This window comes from Mustelus asterias, chromosome 2, assembly GCF_964213995.1.
Source record: "Mustelus asterias chromosome 2, sMusAst1.hap1.1, whole genome shotgun sequence".
NCBI lineage: Eukaryota > Metazoa > Chordata > Chondrichthyes > Carcharhiniformes > Triakidae > Mustelus > Mustelus asterias.
Window position 1 is genome coordinate 48994182 of NC_135802.1, and position 19345 is coordinate 49013526.

At 44.0% G+C, this 19345-nt stretch overlaps 1 protein-coding gene across 2 annotated transcripts in view; it reads left to right on the top strand.

The window, feature by feature from the left end:
• The first annotated feature begins 1680 nt into the window (after positions 1–1680).
• Positions 1681–19345, top strand: part of rsu1 (Ras suppressor protein 1) — a 184437-nt gene continuing 166772 nt past the window's right edge. The window contains exon 1 of one of the 2 annotated variants that reach the window (XM_078227696.1): positions 1681–1845. In XM_078227696.1, the coding sequence (XP_078083822.1) occupies positions 1828–1845 (18 nt within the window). In that variant the 5' untranslated portion in view covers positions 1681–1827. The remainder of the gene's footprint in view (positions 1846–19345) is intronic. The other variant, XM_078227699.1, reaches the window with a different exon arrangement.

Consider the following 19345-nt stretch of genomic DNA (forward strand, 5'->3'; position numbering starts at 1 on the left):
CCGACTCAAGAACAGCTTCTTCCCTGCTGCTGTCAGACTTTTGAATGGACTTATCTTGCATTAAGTTGATCTTTCTCTACACCCTAGCTATAACTGTAACACTACATTCTGCACTCTCTCATTTCCTTCTCTATGAATAGTATGCTTTGTCTGTATAGCGCGCAAGAAACAATACTTTTCACTGTACTTTAATACATGTGACAATAATAAATCAAATCAAATCAAATCAAAAGATGCAAGGAGTGCTGCTACTGACTGCGGCTTAGAGTTTGAGAAATGCTATTGCCATAGCCAACTCTCCTCGGTCTCCCCGAAGTCTGGCATTTCAGAACGAGCCGCACAATTATTTTCGGTCATAAAAATTTGAATTAAATTAAAATTAAAAACTGAACTTTACACCTGCTGCAACATTTTACTGCCCTTTGAATTTAAAATGATGGAGTGGTTTTGGAGTCAAAAATTCAATATGACTGCGCTGTGAAGGATTCCAGAGACTAATAATGTGTAGACATTTCTAATAATAGTGACACTATTGAGTTGACTTGTGTTTGGAAATGTCAGTAGGAATGTGAATATGAAATAACCTAATGGAAAAGAGAAAAACTGGAAATGTTGGAAATCTTTTCAAAAGCTGGAAGTGGACTGGCTTGATGCCTATGTCCACCATTTTCAGTTTTATTGCAAAATAGTTTATTATTTTCTTTGTTTTTTGGTTACTACAATGAATAATGCCAGCGCGCATGCCAGGAGAAATGCCTGGCATACCTGTGTCAACCTGGTTGCAAGGGTTAACAATCACACAGGTTTACAGTTGCAAGCTGTATTTCAGTCATACAGTGAAAGGTATGAAAACAATCACAGATCTTGGATTAAAGCAGACCCAGATAAGAGTCAAGGACCATTCAATGGCATGATGTACAGGTGCAGCTCATGTTTGCCCATTAGAACAAGGAACAATGGAAATGAGAGATGGGAGGGTGATATACCATTGGTCAGACATATAGCTATCATTGCTTTGTGATATTATAATTAGGGAAATGTGCACAAGTTGCAATTGGACCATGCCCGTATGCATGCATGATGTAAACCTAATCGATAATTGTGAGTAGATATAGATATAACTTCCGTGTAAATGTAAATTTTTGATTGTTATATTCTAATATCTTGCGACTGGATCTTACTTAAAAATGACTTTAACTTATATCGCCGTTCATTCAATTGCTGGGTTGAAATGCTGGAACTCCCTCCCTAACAGCACTGTGGGTGTACCTACACCTCAGGAACTGCGCTGGTTCAAGAAGGCAGCTCACCACCACCTTCTGAAGGGCAACTAGGGATGGGAAATAAATGTTGACCTCACCAGTGATGCCCACATCCTGGAAATAAATAAAAGGAAAATTACACCTCGATTTAAATGGAAGATTTACATGCTTGGGAAGGGACACATCTGAGAATCTGCCGGAGCATTTTGATTGTTAATCCGATTGCATTGCGCAAAACTGACTGGCTCTTACACAGACATGCTTTTTATGTCCTTGCTGATGTTTATGTTTGAGCTTTGTAAACATTGGCTTCATTTTGGAAAGTTTTCTAATCCTGCATCTGTTCCTGCCAAAAATAACCAAGAGCTAAAATTGGAGCTACTTCAAATTATCAGTAGCCCCAAGAAAATTGACCTTTGTATATCAAGTAGGTGTCACCGTCAGTTAGGAAAGGTTTCCACTGTTGTTTATTGCTGAAACAGAAGGAAGGAAGCGAGAAGGCTTGGGATATTACACTTTTTCTTGTCTTAACTTGGTCCAGAAAGTTACAGTGAAACACTCAGTCATGTGCCTGCCCAGAAAGGTAAGCAATACTTTCGATCTGGAATAGCAAGTAGCACTTCAATATTTAGCTATCATAAAATGCTTCAGTTACTCCTATAGAGTAAAGCAAACCTCCTTTATAAGTTTAAAATGAATATTAAGAGTGCTGAAGCTGAATTCTAACATTTGAGGTGTCATTATTAACGATGTTTTGGATTAAAATTAAAATATAAGTATCCAGGAATGTCAGCGGGACCTTGCATAAGTTTATTTCAGGAGCAAAGACCTTATTAATTAGTCACAATTAGGACTGAAAGAGGAACGAACTTGCATTTATATAGCACCTTTCATGACCTAAGGTTATCCAAAATCATCCCACAGCCAATGTAGTATTTCTGAACTGTGTTGTAATGTAGACTAGCACAACAAGGTTCCACAAATAACAGTCATAGTCATAGTGTCATAAGAAAAAGGCCCTTCCATCCATCGTATCTGTGCCAGCCTATCCATTCTAATTCCATTTTCCAGCACTTGGTCTGTAGCCATGTATGCTACAGTGTTTCAAATGCTCATCTAAATACTTCTTTAATATTGTGAGGTTCCCACCTCTACCACCCTTTCAGTGTGACAACAACTGACCAAACTATCTGTTTTGGTGGTGTTGTATTGGCCAGGACACCCGGAGAACTTGCCTGCTCTTCTTCAAATAGTGTCATGCGATTATTTACTTCCACCTGAAAGGATGCACAGGGCCTCAGTTTAAAAGTAAAGTTCAATGTTTATTTATCAGTCACAAGTAAGGCTTACATTAACACTGCAATGAAGTTACTGTGAAATTCCCCTAGTCGCCACAGTCTGGCGCCTGTTTGGGTCATTGCACCTAACTAGCACATCTTTCAGAATGTGGGAGGAAACCGGAGTACCCGGAGGAAACCCACGCAGACATGGGGAGATCATGCAACTCCACACAGGCAGTGACCCAAGCCGGGAATTTAAGCCGTGTCCCTGGCGCTGTGAGGCAGCAGTGCTAACCACTGTAGTATTGAGGGTGAACTGCACCTCTAACAGTGCAGTTCACCCTCAATACTACACTGAGTGTCAACTTAGATAATGTGCTTAAGTCTCTAAAGTGTAATTTGAACCCACTTCTTCTGACCACAGCTGCGAATACTACCACAGAGGCAAGTCTGAAACTTGCATTTTCTTGGTATATTATTATTTCGAGTTTCATAACACAGATAAAAATGTGGTCACCATTTCAGTCTTATTTGATTCTTATTCCCTTAGTTATCCCATTGCTTCCAAGATCTTCTCATTTCCTGCACTGTCCATAGCTGAGATGGGATGGCACTTACTGAGGCAATCAATACCTACCCAAAGAGCTTTTGCCACCTTCCTGGCTATCTAAGACCATTGAAAGGTCACGCTCAGTAAAATGATGTATTTGCTAGAAGATTGAACATAGAACATAGAACAGTACAGCACAGAACAGGCCCTTCGGCCCACGATGTTGTGCCGAGCTTTGTCTGAAACCCAGATCAAGCTATTTCCTCCCTATCATCCCGAAGTACTCCATGTGCCTATCCAATAGCTTCTTAAATGTTCCTAAAGTTTCTGACTCCACTATCCCTGCAGGCAGTCCATTCCACACCCCAACCACTCTCTGAGTAAAAAACCTACCTCAGACATCCTTCCTATATCTCCCACCATGAACCCTATAGTTATGCCCCCTAGTTACTGCTCCATTCACCCGAGGAAATAGTCTTTGAACGTTCACTCTATCTATCCCCCTCATCATCTTATAAACCTCTATCAAGTCTCCTCTCAACCTCCTCCGCTCCAAAGTGAAAAGCCCAAGTTCCCTCAACCTTTCGTCATAAGACCTACCCTCCAAACCAGGCAGCATCCTGGTAAATCTCCTTTGCACTCTTTCCAGTGTCCCCACATCCTTCTTGTAGTGAGGTGACCAGAACTGCACACAATATTCCAAATGTGGTCTCACCAAGGTCCTGTACAGTTGCAGCATAACCCCACTGCTCTTAAACTCAAACCCCCTGTTAATGAACGCCAACACACTATAGGCCTTCTTCATGGCTCTATCCACTTGAGTGGATAGAGCCATGCTAGATTATAAAATCTTAGGCCAGGATTGGGCTGGCAGGAAATCTGCCACCCTTACCTGGTCTGGCCGACATGTGACTCCAGAGCCACAGCAATGTGGTTGACTCTCAACTGCCCACCAAGGGCAAGTAGGGATGGCCAATAAATGCTGGCCAGCAGTGATGTCCATGTCCCATGAATGAATAAAATTTAAAAAAGGAGTTCCTATGCCAGTCATCTTTCTGCATCTGAGGTCAGTTCAATCTCCAAAGTTACTTGCCAATGCTCCCCCAGCATTAGCCTTGTGAAACAGAGAACACATCGGTTACTCTACCTCCTATCTCTCAGTAAATGCTTCATCAAAAATCTGACTAAGCATCAAATGTGATCTACTGGCAACGACTACATAAATGTGGAAATTGTGACAAGAAACTTGCAGGGACAGGACAAGAGGTTTTCACCCTGTCTTGGCCGGACACCTATCCTTCCCCTGGTGATTGGCTGTCCTGCAGCAACTCCGCTAATGTCAAGATAAAAGCAAATTACTGCAGATGCTGGAATATGAAACCAAAGGAGAAAATGCTGGAAAATCTCAGCAGGTCTGGCAGCATCTGTAAGGAGAGAAAAGAGCTGACATTTCGAGTCCAGATGACCCTTTGTCAAAGTTGGACAAAGGGCAAGCTTTGACAAAAGGTCATCTGGACTCGAAACAGTAAGAAGTCTCACAACGCCAGGTTAAAGTCCAACAGGTTTATTTGGTAGCATGAGCTTTCAGAGCGCTGCTCCTTCATCAGGTGAGCATCAAGGGACAGCGCTCCGAAAGCTCGTGCTACCAAATAAACCTGTTGGACTTTAACCTGGTGTTGTGAGACTTCTTACTGTGCCCACCCCAATCCAATGCCAACATCCCAACATCATGGACTCTAAACATCAGCTTTTTTCTCTCCTTACAGATGCTGCCAGGCCTGCTGAAATTTTCCAACATTTTCTTTGGGCTGCTAATATCAAGTGCCTCTTTTCGGACTGAACAAACATTTTTTTGCAAAACGGTCACCCAATCTGTGCTCGGTGTCCCCAATATCTGATGAAAGCTCAGTTTCCTAAAATAACAACTGTTTCTCACTACACAAACCACAGACTCATAAAATAGTTACAGCGTAGGAGGAGGCCTTTTGTCCCCTTGTGTCTGTGCCACACCTCCTGAGTATTTCCAGTATTTGCTGGTTTTATAACTGTAATTGCTACTCAAATTCATGGCACCATTCAAGCTCACAAGCTGCCCGATTTCGTCTATTCATAGCAGCAACCGTATGGTGTAACTGTCATTCTAGCTTACCCCAAGTACTTTGTAAATTTAGAACCAACAGGTCTGGGACTGCAGGACTACTGAGCCTTGTTACCGATATCTTATAGTGAGCTGGCTGGATACCTGGCAGGCAAATTACAGGATGGGCCAGATCGTGTTCTAGCCAACTTGTGGTGGATCTCTTGGAAATCAATTTTGCTCCGTTTTAATACCCAAAACCTAATTTTGTGCAAAATATTGCCAAAACAGGCCACTAAAATTCCGAACCATAGATTATGTCAAATCTACCCTGAAAAACCTACAGAGAAAATAGTAAAATAAAGAAAGTCCTCAATGGAATTGAGAGGGTAACCTCAGCCTCTGAAAATTTTCACAACAGAGCAGCCCGAACAAATTGCTAGATGGGGCACAACATATCCTCGCTACCTATCTCTCCCTGTCCAACATTGATGGCTGACAGGTGCAGAAATTCAATGTAACTTCCCTAAATCCCAACAATACAGAGTTCATTGCTTCAAATTCCAACCGGTCTTTTCTGAGATTTGAACTAAATTTAAACAATTAGTTTATTTTAACTCTCTCTTTTGACCCCTCCCTTTCCTTCAGCTCCCTCTACGTTACTCTCTAACTCACTCCAGGATCAGTTGGAGGTCGCACCTGCTCCGGGCCAGCAGATGCCTGCGTCATTAGAGCCACATCAGTCAACAACTTGCAAGGGGTGGTGCTGTCTCTGAAAATGTCATCCTCTGCTTGTTAGCTCATTTTCTGAGTTTCAAACCATGATTCCATCTTGGAATCCTCAGTGGGACCAAATTTAACACTTTCGAAGCCTGATTTCCTTTTGGCATGCTCTCCTCTAATCTTATCTTAGGTCCCCTCAAAGTTGAGGGTGCAAAGAACTCCCATTATTGTGTCTCTCCACTGATGGCTTTTCACATCTGTGACTTTATTTGGTGGTGCTGGGGTTGGGAAGGAAGAAGCTCAAATGACCCCAGAAACTCCTGTGCTTGTCTGGATTCCTGTGCTGCTCCCGAAGGAATTTTCCAGATTCACATCCTGCTCCCAATGGAATTTCAGGACACCCTAGTGGACAATCACTAGGATGATGGCAGGAATTCTCCAGAGTGGATGAGCAACATCAGCTCCACTGTTGAAATGAAGATAGAGGGAGGATAGAAATAGATAGGATTAGGCCATAAGAGTTAGGAGCAGCAGTAGGCCATTCGGCCCATTCAGTCTGCTCCACCATTCAGGGAGACCATGGCTGATCTGATATGATAATCCACAACTCAATTTTCCCATCTGATCCCCATAACCCTTGATTACCCTCCTGATTAAAAATCTGTCTATCTCAGCCTTGAACATACTTAAGGACCATGTCTACAGCTCTCTGCGATAAAGCATTCCACAGATTCACTATCCTCTGAAAGAACAAATTCCTCCTTGCCTCTATAAAAGCAAATTACTGTGAATGCCGGAATCTGAAACCAAAAGCGAAAATGCTGGAAAACTTCAGCAGGTCTGGCAGCATCTGTAAGGAGAGAAAAGAGCTGACGTTTCGAAAATCTTTGACAAAGGGTCATCTGGACTCGAAACGTCAGCTCTTTTCTCTCCTTACAGATGCTGCCAGTCCTGCTGAGATTTTCCAGCATTTTCTCTTTTGGTTCCTCCTTGTCTCTGTCTTAAATGGGGGACCCCTTATTCTGAGATTCTGTCCTCTGGTTCTAGACTCTCCCACAAGGGGAAACAATCCGTCAGCATCCACCCTGTCAAGCCCCCTGAGAATCCTATATGTCCGAATAAGGTCACCTCGCACTCTTCTGAACTCCAGTTAAATTCCGATGAGACTTTACTGTGGTTTTTGTTTAACTGGTCAGTACTTGCCTAATTGGCATTCAGTTATTGAACTCTTATTTCGCCATTGGAAAGCTGCAATTGGCTGGTCACAGTAAATGTGTTGCACTGTGAAGGTTAATGAGATGGAAACAGCAATTAATCTAATTTTATTAGTAATATTGATGTAGCTGCTCAAAAGATGGATACAAAAGAAGATAGAAAGTATGACAGGCCGTTCAGCTTACTAAGCTTAATCTCTCCACAGCCCTATTAAGGACGAAACTCAACCACTCAATCTTTTCAGGAAGACAACCGATCATTGGTGCAGTTCTCAAGAAGATCAAACTCTGTAAAATGTCTCCCCTTCTCCTGAAGACAATAACACTTGTGGCACGGTAGCACTGCTGTCTCACAGTGCCAGGGACCTGGGTTCGATCCCGACTTGGGCCGCTGTCTGTGCGGAGTCTGCACGTTCTTCTCCCCCATGTCTGTGTGGGTTTCCACTGGGTGCTCCGGTTCCATTCCACAGTCTAAAATACGTGCTGGTTAGGTGCATTGGCCTTACTAAATTCTCCCTCAGTGTACCCGAACAGGTGCCGGAGTGTGGTGACTAGGGGAGTTTCACAGTAAGTTCACTGCAGTGTTAATGTAAGCCTACTTGTGACACTAATAAATAAACTTTTTTAAAAACCTGCATTTAAAGTGCCTTCTGAAATTGGAACATCTTAAAGCACTTCACACAATGAATTGTTTGGAGTGAAGTCAATGTTGATAACATTTACTGATGCCAGTCTGGATTCTGATGCCATTAAACTGTGGCTGTTCACATTCTGCAGCTGTTTGACTCAGTAGCCCAAGATCCATGTTTTGTAGAAGGGTGATTGACCATCTGTGTATATTCCTATAGCTATTACTCCATAAAAAACTTTTAAAAGGTGTCAATAGATCACAGAATCACAATTGCTACAGTGCAGAAAAGGCCCTTCGGCCTATCGAGTCTGCACTGACACATGAAAGGCCCTGACCTGCCCACCGAATCCCATCTGCCAGCACTTGGCCCATAGCCTTGAATGTTATGGCGTGCCAAGTACTCATCCAGTTACTTTTTAAAGGGTGTGAGGCATCCCACCTCCAACACCCTCCCAGGCAGTGCATTCCAGACTGTCACCACCCTCTGAGTAAAAGGTTTTTTCCTCAAATCTCCCCTAAATCTCCCACCCCTCACTTTTAACTTGTGTCCCCTCATAACCTACCCTTCAACTACGGGGAAGAGCAGCTCCCTATCCACCTTGACCATACCCCTCATCATCTTGAACACCTCAATCAGATCGCCCTTCAGTCTTCTCTGCTCCAACGAAAACAACCCAAGCCTATCCGACCGTTCTTCATAAACTTCAATGGTCCATCCCAGGCAGCATCCTGGTGAATCTCCTCTGCACCCACTCCAGTGCATTTACGTCCTTCCTATAATGTGGCAACCAGAACTACACACAGTACTTCAGCTATTGCCTCACCGAAGTTCTACACAACTCAATCATGACCTCTCTGCTTTTGTAAATTATACCTCGATTGATAAAGGAGAGTGTGCCATAAGCCTTTTTCACCACCCTATTAACCTGCCTTTCCGCCTTCAGAGATCTATGGACAAACACGTCAAGGTCCCTTTGTTCTTTGGAACTTCCCAGTGTCAGACCTTTCATAGTATACTTCCTTGTCAAATTACTCCTTCCAAAGTGCATCACCTCACACTTTTCAGGGTTAAATTCCATCTGCCACTTATCCGCTCATTTGACCATCTCGTCTATATCTTCCTGTAACCCAAGATACACAACCTCACTGTTACTAATTCATGGAACGGTGGCATAATGATAATGTTACTGGACGCAAGATCAAATCACACCAAGGCAGCATGGTAAATTTAAATTCTAATATTAAATCTGGAATTAAAAAAGCAAGTCTCAGTAATAGAGACTTAGAGTCATAGAGGTTTACAGCATGGAAACAGGCCCTTCAGCCCAACTTGTCCATGCCGCCCTTTTTTTTAAACCCCTAAGCTAATCCCAATTGCCTGCATTTGGCCCATATCCCTTATACCCATCTTATCCATGTAACTATCTAAATGCTTTTTAAAAGACAACATTGTACCCGCCTCTACTACTACCTCTGGCAGCTTGTTCCAGGCACTCACCACCCTCTGTGTGAAAAAATTGCCCCTCTGGATATTTTTGTGTCTCTCTCCCCTCTCACCTTAAACCTATGCCCTCTCGTTTTAGACTCCCCTACCTTTGGGAAAAGATATTGACTGTCTAGTTGATCTGTGCCCCTCATTATTTAATAGACCTCTATAAGGTCTCCCCTCAGCCTCCTACGCTCCAGAGAAAAAAGTCCCAGTCTATCCAGCCTCTCCTTATAACCCAAACCATCAAGTTCCGGTAGCATCCTAATGACAATCATGAAATGATCAGGTTGTCGTTAAAAACTTATCTGGTGCATTAATGTCCTTCACAAATGGAAATCTACCATCCGTACATTGTTTGAGCTACATGTGATTCCAGAACCACAGGAATGTGTTTGGCTCATAATTACCCTCTGAGATGGTCTAGCAAGCCACTCAATTGTATCAAATTGCCACAGAAAAATTGAGTAAGAATAAAACTAGTTAGATCAACCAGCATCGGCTAGGCACTAGGACGGCACGGTGGCAGAATGATTAGCACTGCTGCCTCACGGTGCCAGGGACCTGGGTTCGATTCCCAGCTTGGGTCACTGTCGGGGTGTTGGGCAGAGTCTGCCCGTTCTCCCTGTGTCTGCGTGGGTTTCCTCCGGGTGCTCCGGTTCCTTCCTGACACATGAAAGGCCCTGACCTGCCCACCGAATCCCATCTGCCAGCACTTGGCCCATAGCCTTGAATGTTATGGCGTGCCAAGTACTCATCCAGTTACTCATCTCAGAGGGTAATTCCTGCCTGGTTAGGTGCACTGGCCATGCTAAATTCTCCCTCAGTGTACTCGAACAGGCACCGGCGTGTGGTGACTCGGGGATTTTCACAGTAACATCATTGCAGTGTTAATGTAAGCCTACTTTTGACACTAATAAATAAACTTTAAAAGGCAAAGGCACATTCTGTCTTGTTATAGTCATAGAAACAGTGGACGATCTGGAGCCCACATTCTCCGTCTGTGCAAATGCCAACAAGCGCTTAAGATCCAGAGGTCGGTGTGAAAAATGTCTCATTGCCTTCAGAGATCAGGGAGCTTTTGAGCGTTCTGCCATCCATTAAATACTCCCTTGTCATGTTACTTCTTCCAAAGTGCATTGAGAACTCTCTTAGAAGCCGACCTTCTTTTGGAGCCATTAGATGTCAGCCAGGCCCGGCTAGCACCCTCTGGTGCAGCAAAGTGTTCAGGCACAGGACACTGAAATTATTTGCCAAAAACCGTTTTCCTGCGACCTGGCAACCAAAAGTTTGGAGGGAGGTTTCTCCACTTCCCTCGGCTCATTTGGGTTCAACAACCCAATATATAATAACAATATAAAAGATGGTTCTGTTCGCCTCATTACAGGAAGGATGTGGAAAAGATTGAAAGGGTGCAGAGGAGATTTACAAGGATGTTGCCTGGATTGAGTGGCATGCCTTATGAGGATAGGCTGAGGGAGCTCGGTCTTTTCTCCTTGGAGAGACGTAGGATGAGAGGAGACCTAATAGAGGTATATAAGATGTTGAGAGGCATAGATCGGGTGGACTCTCAGAGGCTTTTTCCCAGGGTGGAAATGGGTGCTACAAGAGGACACAGGTTTAAGGTGCTGGGGGGTAGGTACAGGGGAAATGTTAGGGGGAAGTTTTTCACACAGAGGGTGGTGGGCGAGTGGAATCGGCTGCCGTCAGTGGTGGTGGAGGCAAACTGAATAGGGTCTTTTAAGAGATTCCTGGATGAGTACATAGGATTTAATAGGATGGAGGGTTATAGGTAGGCCTAAAAGGTAGGGATATGTTCGGCACAACTTGTGGGGCCGAAAGGCCTGTTTTGTGCTGTAGTTTTCTATGTTTCTATGTTTCTATGGGCAACACAGAACATTGATGCATACATATGCACATTTGAACTTGTTTGCTGGTGTGTTGTAAAGTCAAAACCAATGTTGTAAAGTCGAAACAGGGAGTCGATTTATGAATGTTGTAATTGCCATTCATCACAATTTGAACATCGTAAAATGGGGGAATGTCTAAACAGTGGTATGGAGTGTAAACTGGTTCCATACTAATTTGAGTATGTGGTCCTATATCCACCGTCGGAGGGATGTCATGGTCACAGGAAAGTGACGGAGGAGAATGAAACCAGGCATGCAGGACTTCAGTCATGCAAAAACTAGAAAAGCTGAGGTTGTTCACCTTAGAAAAGAACAAGACAATGCTTCCCAAACTATTTCCCCATTTTAAAAAATGAACATGACCCCAGAACCAGCAAAAACAAAACAGTAATAATGCAATGTAGTAACGCTGAGTAGAATTATTAAAGTTAGTGTAATACGATTTAGGAGATCGAGTAGGCCATTTAGTCCCTCGAACTTGTATCATAGGTCAACATAAAATAATACAGTTTATATAAATATGAAAATAAATAAAGGTAGTAAGTCCGATTATCTATTAAATAGAGGAATGACAACTGAAGTGCACATCCTGCTCCATGTGGGATCTCCAGGACAATCCATGTGTCCTGCATAACCATTTGTGTAGGAAGTGCTGTTATCTGCAGCAGCATGAGCTTCAGGTTTCATGACTTGAGCTGCAGCTGGCATCACTTTTGCACATCCACGAGGTTGAGAGCTTTGTGGATAGCACATTTATAGATGTGGGCACTCTGCAGCATAAGGATATGGAGGGACAGAGGGATTGGATGAACAAGTAGTCAAGAAGAGATGGACAGGTAGTGCAGTAGCCCCTGAGTACATCTCACTCTCCTACCAGCAATCAGGCACAGTGGCAATGGGTGCTGGACAACTGAAAGATATATTTGGAGAGAGAAGATGTCCCAAAGCGATTGGGACAGAATCAACTTAGCTAGAGCTAAGGAACAAGACAGGTATAATTACATTGCTTAGTGTAGTCTATAGGTCACCGACTATTTGTAGAGGAACAAACACCCTCCACGATCAACAAGGAAGAGCAGCCTACAGAGGGTGGCACAGGGACGTCACTGAGAGGAATTCTGCGAGACATTGGCGCAGTCACCACGAGTGAACAGCAGATCTCAGCAAGGCACCCTCCGTGATCAACAGGGCCAGCAAGAAGGGCAAGGTGGAAGGCTCCGCAGAAGATGTAATTATCCTGCAGCAAGAATCAACAGGCAGCACTCCAGCTACCCGGACATGCTGGAGATCCTGTGCTGAAGGAGGTTTGGCCTTTCTAGGGAGACTATGAACTCCATTTGCCATATGATTGGCCCAGAGATCACCTCAAACTGTGCCAGTGACCTCCTGAAGCCAGTGGCTCTTAAAGTGGCAGTGGCCCTGCCACAACATCTTCTGTCAGTTGAAACAGGTCAACAGCTATGCAGGCCTCTGGTTCCTTCGAAGAGTGAGTGGGTAATCTCTGTGGTGTTTCCCAATCTGTTGCCACAGCTGCATCAAGCTGGTCACTGATGCCCTGTGCAGGCGTGTGATAAACTTCATTCATTTCTGGACTGTTAAAACCAGCCAGGCAGAGAGAGCCAGACACTTTGCTGCAATTGCTGGGTTCCTCTGCATTCCACATGCCATAAATTGCACACGTTTGGCCAGAAAGGCTTCAGTGAGTGAGCTGGGTGCCTTCGTCAACAAAAAGGGCTTCCATTCCATCAATGTCCAGACTGTTTGTGACCACAGGACACAAACTTTGCAGGAAAATCAACTTTAATGGAGGAAGAATGGATCTGACCCAGATAAATTGGAATCAAAGATTAGGGGGTAAAACTGTAGCTGAACAATGAATGGGCTGCCTTTAAGGAAGAGGTAGTTCAATTATTATCAAGATGCATTTCCATGAAGTGGAAAGGCAGTGCAAACAAATCAAGAGCTCTCTGGATGATGCAAGAGATGTAAGAAAGTCCACCAATACCTCTACTTTCTCAGAAGACTCAGGAAATTTGGCATGTCAGCTACGATTCTCACCAGCTTTTACAGATGCACCATAGAAAGCATTCTTTCTGGTTCTATCACAGCTTGGTATGGCTCCTGCTCTGCCCAAGACCACAAGGAATTACAAAATGTCGTGAATGTAGCCCAGTCCATCACGCAAACCAGCCTCCCATCCATTGACTCTGTCTACACTTCCCGCTACCTTGGCAAAGTAGCCAGCATAATTAAGGACCCCACGCTCTCCGGACATTCTCTTTTCCACCTTCTTCTGTCAGGAAAAAGATACAAAAGTCTGAGGTCATGTACCAACTGACTCAAGAACAACTTCTTCCCTGCTGCTGTTAGACTTTTGAATGGATTTGCATTAAGAAATAGAAACATAGAAACATAGAAAAACTACAGCACAAAACAGGCCCTTCGGCCCCACAAGTTGTGCTGAACATCTCCCTACCTTCTAGGCCTACCTATAACCCTCCATCCTATTAAGTCCCATGTACTCATCCAGGAGTCTCTTAAAAGACCCTATTCAGTTTGCCTCCACCACCACTGACGGCAGCCGATTCCACTCGCCCACCACCCTCTGTGTGAAAAACTTCCCCCTAACATTTCCCCTGTACCTACCCCCCAGCACCTTAAACCTGTGTCCTCTCGTAGCAGCCATTTCCACCCTGAGAAAAAGCCTCTGAGAGTCCACCCGATCTATGCCTCTCAACATCTTATATACCTCTATTAGGTCTCCTCTCATCCTACGTCTCTCCAAGGAGAAAAGACCGAGCTCCCTCAGCCTATCCTCATAAGGCATGCCACTCAATCCAGGCAACATCCTTGTAAATCTCCTCTGCACCCTTTCAATCTTTTCCACATCCTTCCTGTAATTAAGTTGATCTTTCTCTACACCCCAGCTGTCACTGTAACACTACATTCTGCACTCTCTCGTTTCCTTCTCTATGAACGGTATACTTTGTCTGTATAGCACGCAAGAAACAATACTTTTCACTGTATGTTAATACAATATGACAATAATAAATCAAATCAAATCAAAAGAGAGATTACGGTGAAACAGAAAAACTGTGCTTATGACAGATGCCTGGTGGATAATACAATTGATAACCAGGCTGAATATAGAGGGTTCAGAGGAGAATTGCTGGCCTTAGCAGTGATGCTCACACCATAGTAAAGAATAAAGTAAAAGATCAAAAAGTCTCCTGTAGGCATATACGTAGTAAAATGGTGGAAGGAGAAGGAATGGTGCTGATTAGGAACCAAAAGGAGACTTAGGCTTGGAGACAGGGGGCATGGTTGAGGTATTAAATGAATACTTTGCATATGTCTTTACCAAAGAAAAAATTACTCTGCAGGTCATGGTGACACTTGAATGGTTTAAAATTGATAAGGAGAAGGCATTGGATCAGCTGTTTGGACTTAAAGTTGATAAGACACCAGGACCAGGTGTGATGCATCCAAGACTACTGATGGAAGAGAGAGCTTTAATCAGTCGTATTTTCCAATCTTTCTTTCACTCAGAAATGAAATCATAGAAATCATAGAAACCCTACAGTGCAGAAGGAGGCCATTCGGCCCATCGAGTCTGCACCGATCACAATCCCACCCAGGCCCTACCCCCACATATTTTACCCGCTAATCCCTCTAACCTACACATCCCAGGACTCTAAGGGGCAATTTTTTAACCTGGCCAATCAAGCTAACCCGCACATCTTTGGACTGGTATTAGAGGAGTGGAGAGTTGTTAATTTTCAAGTGTGTGAAGCCTAGCAACTACTGGCCAAGTTAACCTTATTGGTGGAGAGGCTTTTAGAAATCATAGGCTGTAACTTGCAGACTCCCCAGCATCGGATTTGGGAGTTACCCCGATGATGCACTGAGGAACCTTCTCAGAACTTCAGAGGTAAGAGTGTGCACAGCATTTCCCCAGAAACACAAACTTCCTCTGGGTAATTGTTCTGCACAGGGTGCCATCCAAAAGTGCAATTGAAATCGCAAACTTTGGCTGATTCTGGCTATGTTACACAAAGTTATCCAGAAAAAAGATAGAATTAAAACCATTTGTACTTTCTGGGTAACTATTGTAAAGACCAACACTCCCACAGATCTCTGCTTTTCTCACAATCCCCCAGGGAACCTCCCGTTCCCCCACCCCCCACCCTAACCATCCAAGGTATTCCACACACCCCTTTGACCTCAGTAGCACAGGATCCCCCCAAGGGCCTGACACCCACTAACACAACTATCCCTCACAGACCCGAAGCCTCCTCTACAAGGCCCGGCTGTCAACCCACAGACCTGACACCCAACCGGTTGACTGTCTCTCCCCACTCAGGTCTAATTCCCCCGGTCAACCTGACCCTCCCACACTTGACTGTGACCTGAACCTCCCCAACCTCCAGCACCCTTGCAGCCTCTGATTGTCCACAATCACCAATTCCATTGACTAATACCTCTGACCTCCAATCCCCCTCGAACTCCAAATCCTATCCATGTACCTTCTCCTTGTCTTAAAATTTCAATGGAATCTTTAACCGTACTAGGTTTATGGCATCTACTGCCATTAAAAAAAAGGTTGCTTCCTCCTTCAATCTGACTCTGCTGGACTGTGACACTGGGCCTTGAGGTAGGTTGTACTGCCTATATAAATGATTTGGAGGAAAATATAACTGGTTTGATTAGTAAGTTTGCGGATGACACAAAAGTTGGTGGATTTGCGGATAGCGATGAGGATCCTCAGAGGATACAGCAGGATATAGATCAGTTGGAGACTTGGGCAGAGAGATGGCAGATGGAGTTTAATCCGGACAAATGTGAGGGAATGCATTTTGGAAGGTCTAATACAGACAGGAAATATACAGTAAATGGCTGAACCCTTAAGAGTATTGATAGGCAAAGGGATCGGGGTATACAGGTACACAGGTCATTTAAAAGTGGCAATGCAGGTGGAGAAGGTAGTCAAGAAGGCATATGGCATGCTTGCCTTCATCGGCCGGGGCATTGAGTTCAAAAATTGGCAAGTCATGTTGCAGCTTTATAGAACCTTAGTTAGGCCGCACTTGGAATATAGTGTTCAATTCTGGCCGCCACACTACCAGAAGGATGTGCAGGCTTTGGAGAGGATACAGAAAAGATTTACCAGGATGTTGCCTGGTATGGAGGGCATTAGCTATGAGGAGAGGTTGGAGAAACTTGGTTTGTTCTCACTGGAACGATGGAGGTTGAGGGGCGACCTGATAGAAGTCTACAAGATTATGAGAGGCATGGATAGAGTGGATAGTCAGAAGCTTTTTCCCAGGATGGAAGAGTCAATTACTAGGGGGCACACGTTTAAGGTGCGAGGGGCAAGGTTTAAAGGAGATGCACGAGGCAGATTTTTTATACAGAGGGTGGTGGGTGCCTGGAACTCGTTACCGGGGGAGATAGTGGAAGCGGATATGGTAGTGACTTTTAAGGGGCGTCTTGACAAGTACATGAATGAGATGGGATTAGAGCGATATGGTCCCCAGAAGGGTAGGGGGTTTTAGTTAAGTCGGGCAGCATGGTCAGTGCAGGCTTGGAGGGCCAAAGGGCCTGTTCCTGTGCTGTAATTTTCTTTGTTCTTTGTTCTAAATCTCGCTAGGCCTGAGTCTGAAGATAGGCATGGAAGAAAATCCATAAAACTAATTGGAAGGCTGTTGTGGCCCTAATTTGGGAAAATGCAAGTTCATTAAGGAAAGCCAGCATGGACCTTTTAAAGGGGAATCATAACTAACTAATAATTAACTTGCTTTTGTTTATTGATAAGATAATAGAGAGAGTTGGTGAGGACATTGCTGTTGATGTGGTATACATGAATAAAGTGCTGCACGACAAATATGCAAGCAAAGTTAGAACTGATGGAACAAAAAGGTTCTGACATTGGCTGACAGACAGGAAACGAGCAGCAGTGAATGGTTGTTTCAGTAGCACAGTAGTCAGCACTGCTGCCTCACAGTGCCAGGGACCTGGGTTCGATTCCTGACTTGGGTCACTGTCTGTGTGGAGTCTGCACGTTCTCCCTGTGTCCGAAAGACGTGCTGGTTAGGTGCATTGGCCATGCTAAATTCTCCCTCAGTGTAGTGAACAGGTGCTGGAGTGTGGCGATTAGGGGATTTTCACAGTAACTTCATTACATTCTTAATGTAAACCTACTTGTGACACTAATAAATAAACTTTAGGAAGGTTTAGAGTGAAGTTCCCCAGGGATCAGTTTCTCTCAGAGGGTTGTACAACTTTGTAACTCTCTGCCTCACAGGGTGGTGGGAGTGCTAGGACTCCTGCTTTTCCTGTTATAAATTAATAACTTAAGCCTTGGTTTACAGGGCACAATTTCAAAAGTTGCAGATGTAACTAAACTTGGAAGCATTATGAAATGTGAGGAGCATACTGCAGAACTTCAAAAGCACGTGCAGAAAATGCTGGGAAAACTCAGCAGGTCTGTGGAGAGTGATGTTTCGCACCTTTTACACTTCTTCAGAGCTAAACCAGTTAAGAGAGCAGATAATAAAGCATATGGCAACTTAGGCTTTATCATATCACTGTAATATCAGACACTGCTATATTATAATATCACTGTAATATCAGACACTCTGCTATATTATAACATCACTGTGTAATATCAGACACTCTGCTATATTATAACGTGATGTGGAGATGCCGGCGTTGGACTGGGGTAAACACAGTAAGAAGTTTAACAACACCAGGTTAAAGTCCAACAGGTTTATTTGGTAGCAAAAGCCACACAAGCTTTCGAGGCTCTAAGCCCCTTCTTCAGGTGAGTGGGAATTCTGTTCACAAACAGAACTTATAAAGACACGGACTCAATTTACATGAATAATGGTTGGAATGCGAATACTTACAACTAATCCAGTCTTTAAGAAACAAAACAATGGGAGTGGAGAGAGCATCAAGACAGGCTAAAAAGATGTGTATTGTCTCCAGACAAGACAGCCAGTGAAACTCTGCAGGTCCACGCAACTGTGGGAGTTACAAATAGTGTGACATAAACCCAATATCCCGGTTGAGGCCGTCCTTGTGTGTGCGGAACTTGGCTATCAGTTTCTGCTCAGCGACTCTGCGCTGTCGTGTGTCGCGAAGGCCGCCTTGGAGAACGCTTACCCGAATATCAGAGGCCGAATGCCCGTGACCGCTGAAGTGCTCCCCAACAGGAAGAGAACAGTCTTGCCTGGTGATTGTCGAGCGGTGTTCATTCATCCGTTGTCGCAGCGTCTGCATAGTTTCCCCAATGTACCATGCCTCGGGACGCATGCCTCACAGACGCTGCGACAACGGATGAATGAACACCGCTCGACAATCACCAGGCAAGACTGTTCTCTTCCTGTTGGGGAGCACTTCAGCGGTCACGGGCATTCGGCCTCTGATATTCGGGTAAGCGTTCTCCAAGGTGGCCTTCGCGACACACGACAGCGCAGAGTCGCTGAGCAGAAACTGATAGCCAAGTTCCGCACACACAAGGACGGCCTCAACCGGGATATTGGGTTTATGTCACACTATTTGTAACTCCCACAGTTGCGTGGACCTGCAGAGTTTCACTGGCTGTCTTGTCTGGAGACAATACACATCTTTTTAGCCTGTCTTGATGCTCTCTCCACTCCCATTGTTTTGTTTCTTAAAGACTGGATTAGTTGTAAGTATTCGCATTCCAACCATTATTCATGTAAATTGAGTCTGTGTCTTTATAAGTTCTGTTTGTGAACAGAATTCCCACTCACCTGAAGAAGGGGCTTAGAGCCTCGAAAGCTTGTGTGGCTTTTGCTACCAAATAAACCTGTTGCACTTTAGCCTGGTGTTGTTAAACTTCTTACTATATTATAACATCACTGTGTAATATCAGACACTGCTATATTATAACATCACTGTGTAATATCAGACACTCTGCTATATTATAATATCACTGTAATATCAGACACTGCTATATTGTAACATCAGTGTGTAATATCAGACACTCTGCTACATTGTAACATCACTGTGTAATATCAGATACTCTGCTATATAATAACATCACTGTGTAATATCAGACACTCTGCTATATTATGTCACTGTAATATCAGACACTCTGCTATATTGAAACATCACTGTGTAATATCATACATTGATATATTGTGACATTACTGTATAATATCAGACACTGCTACATTATAAC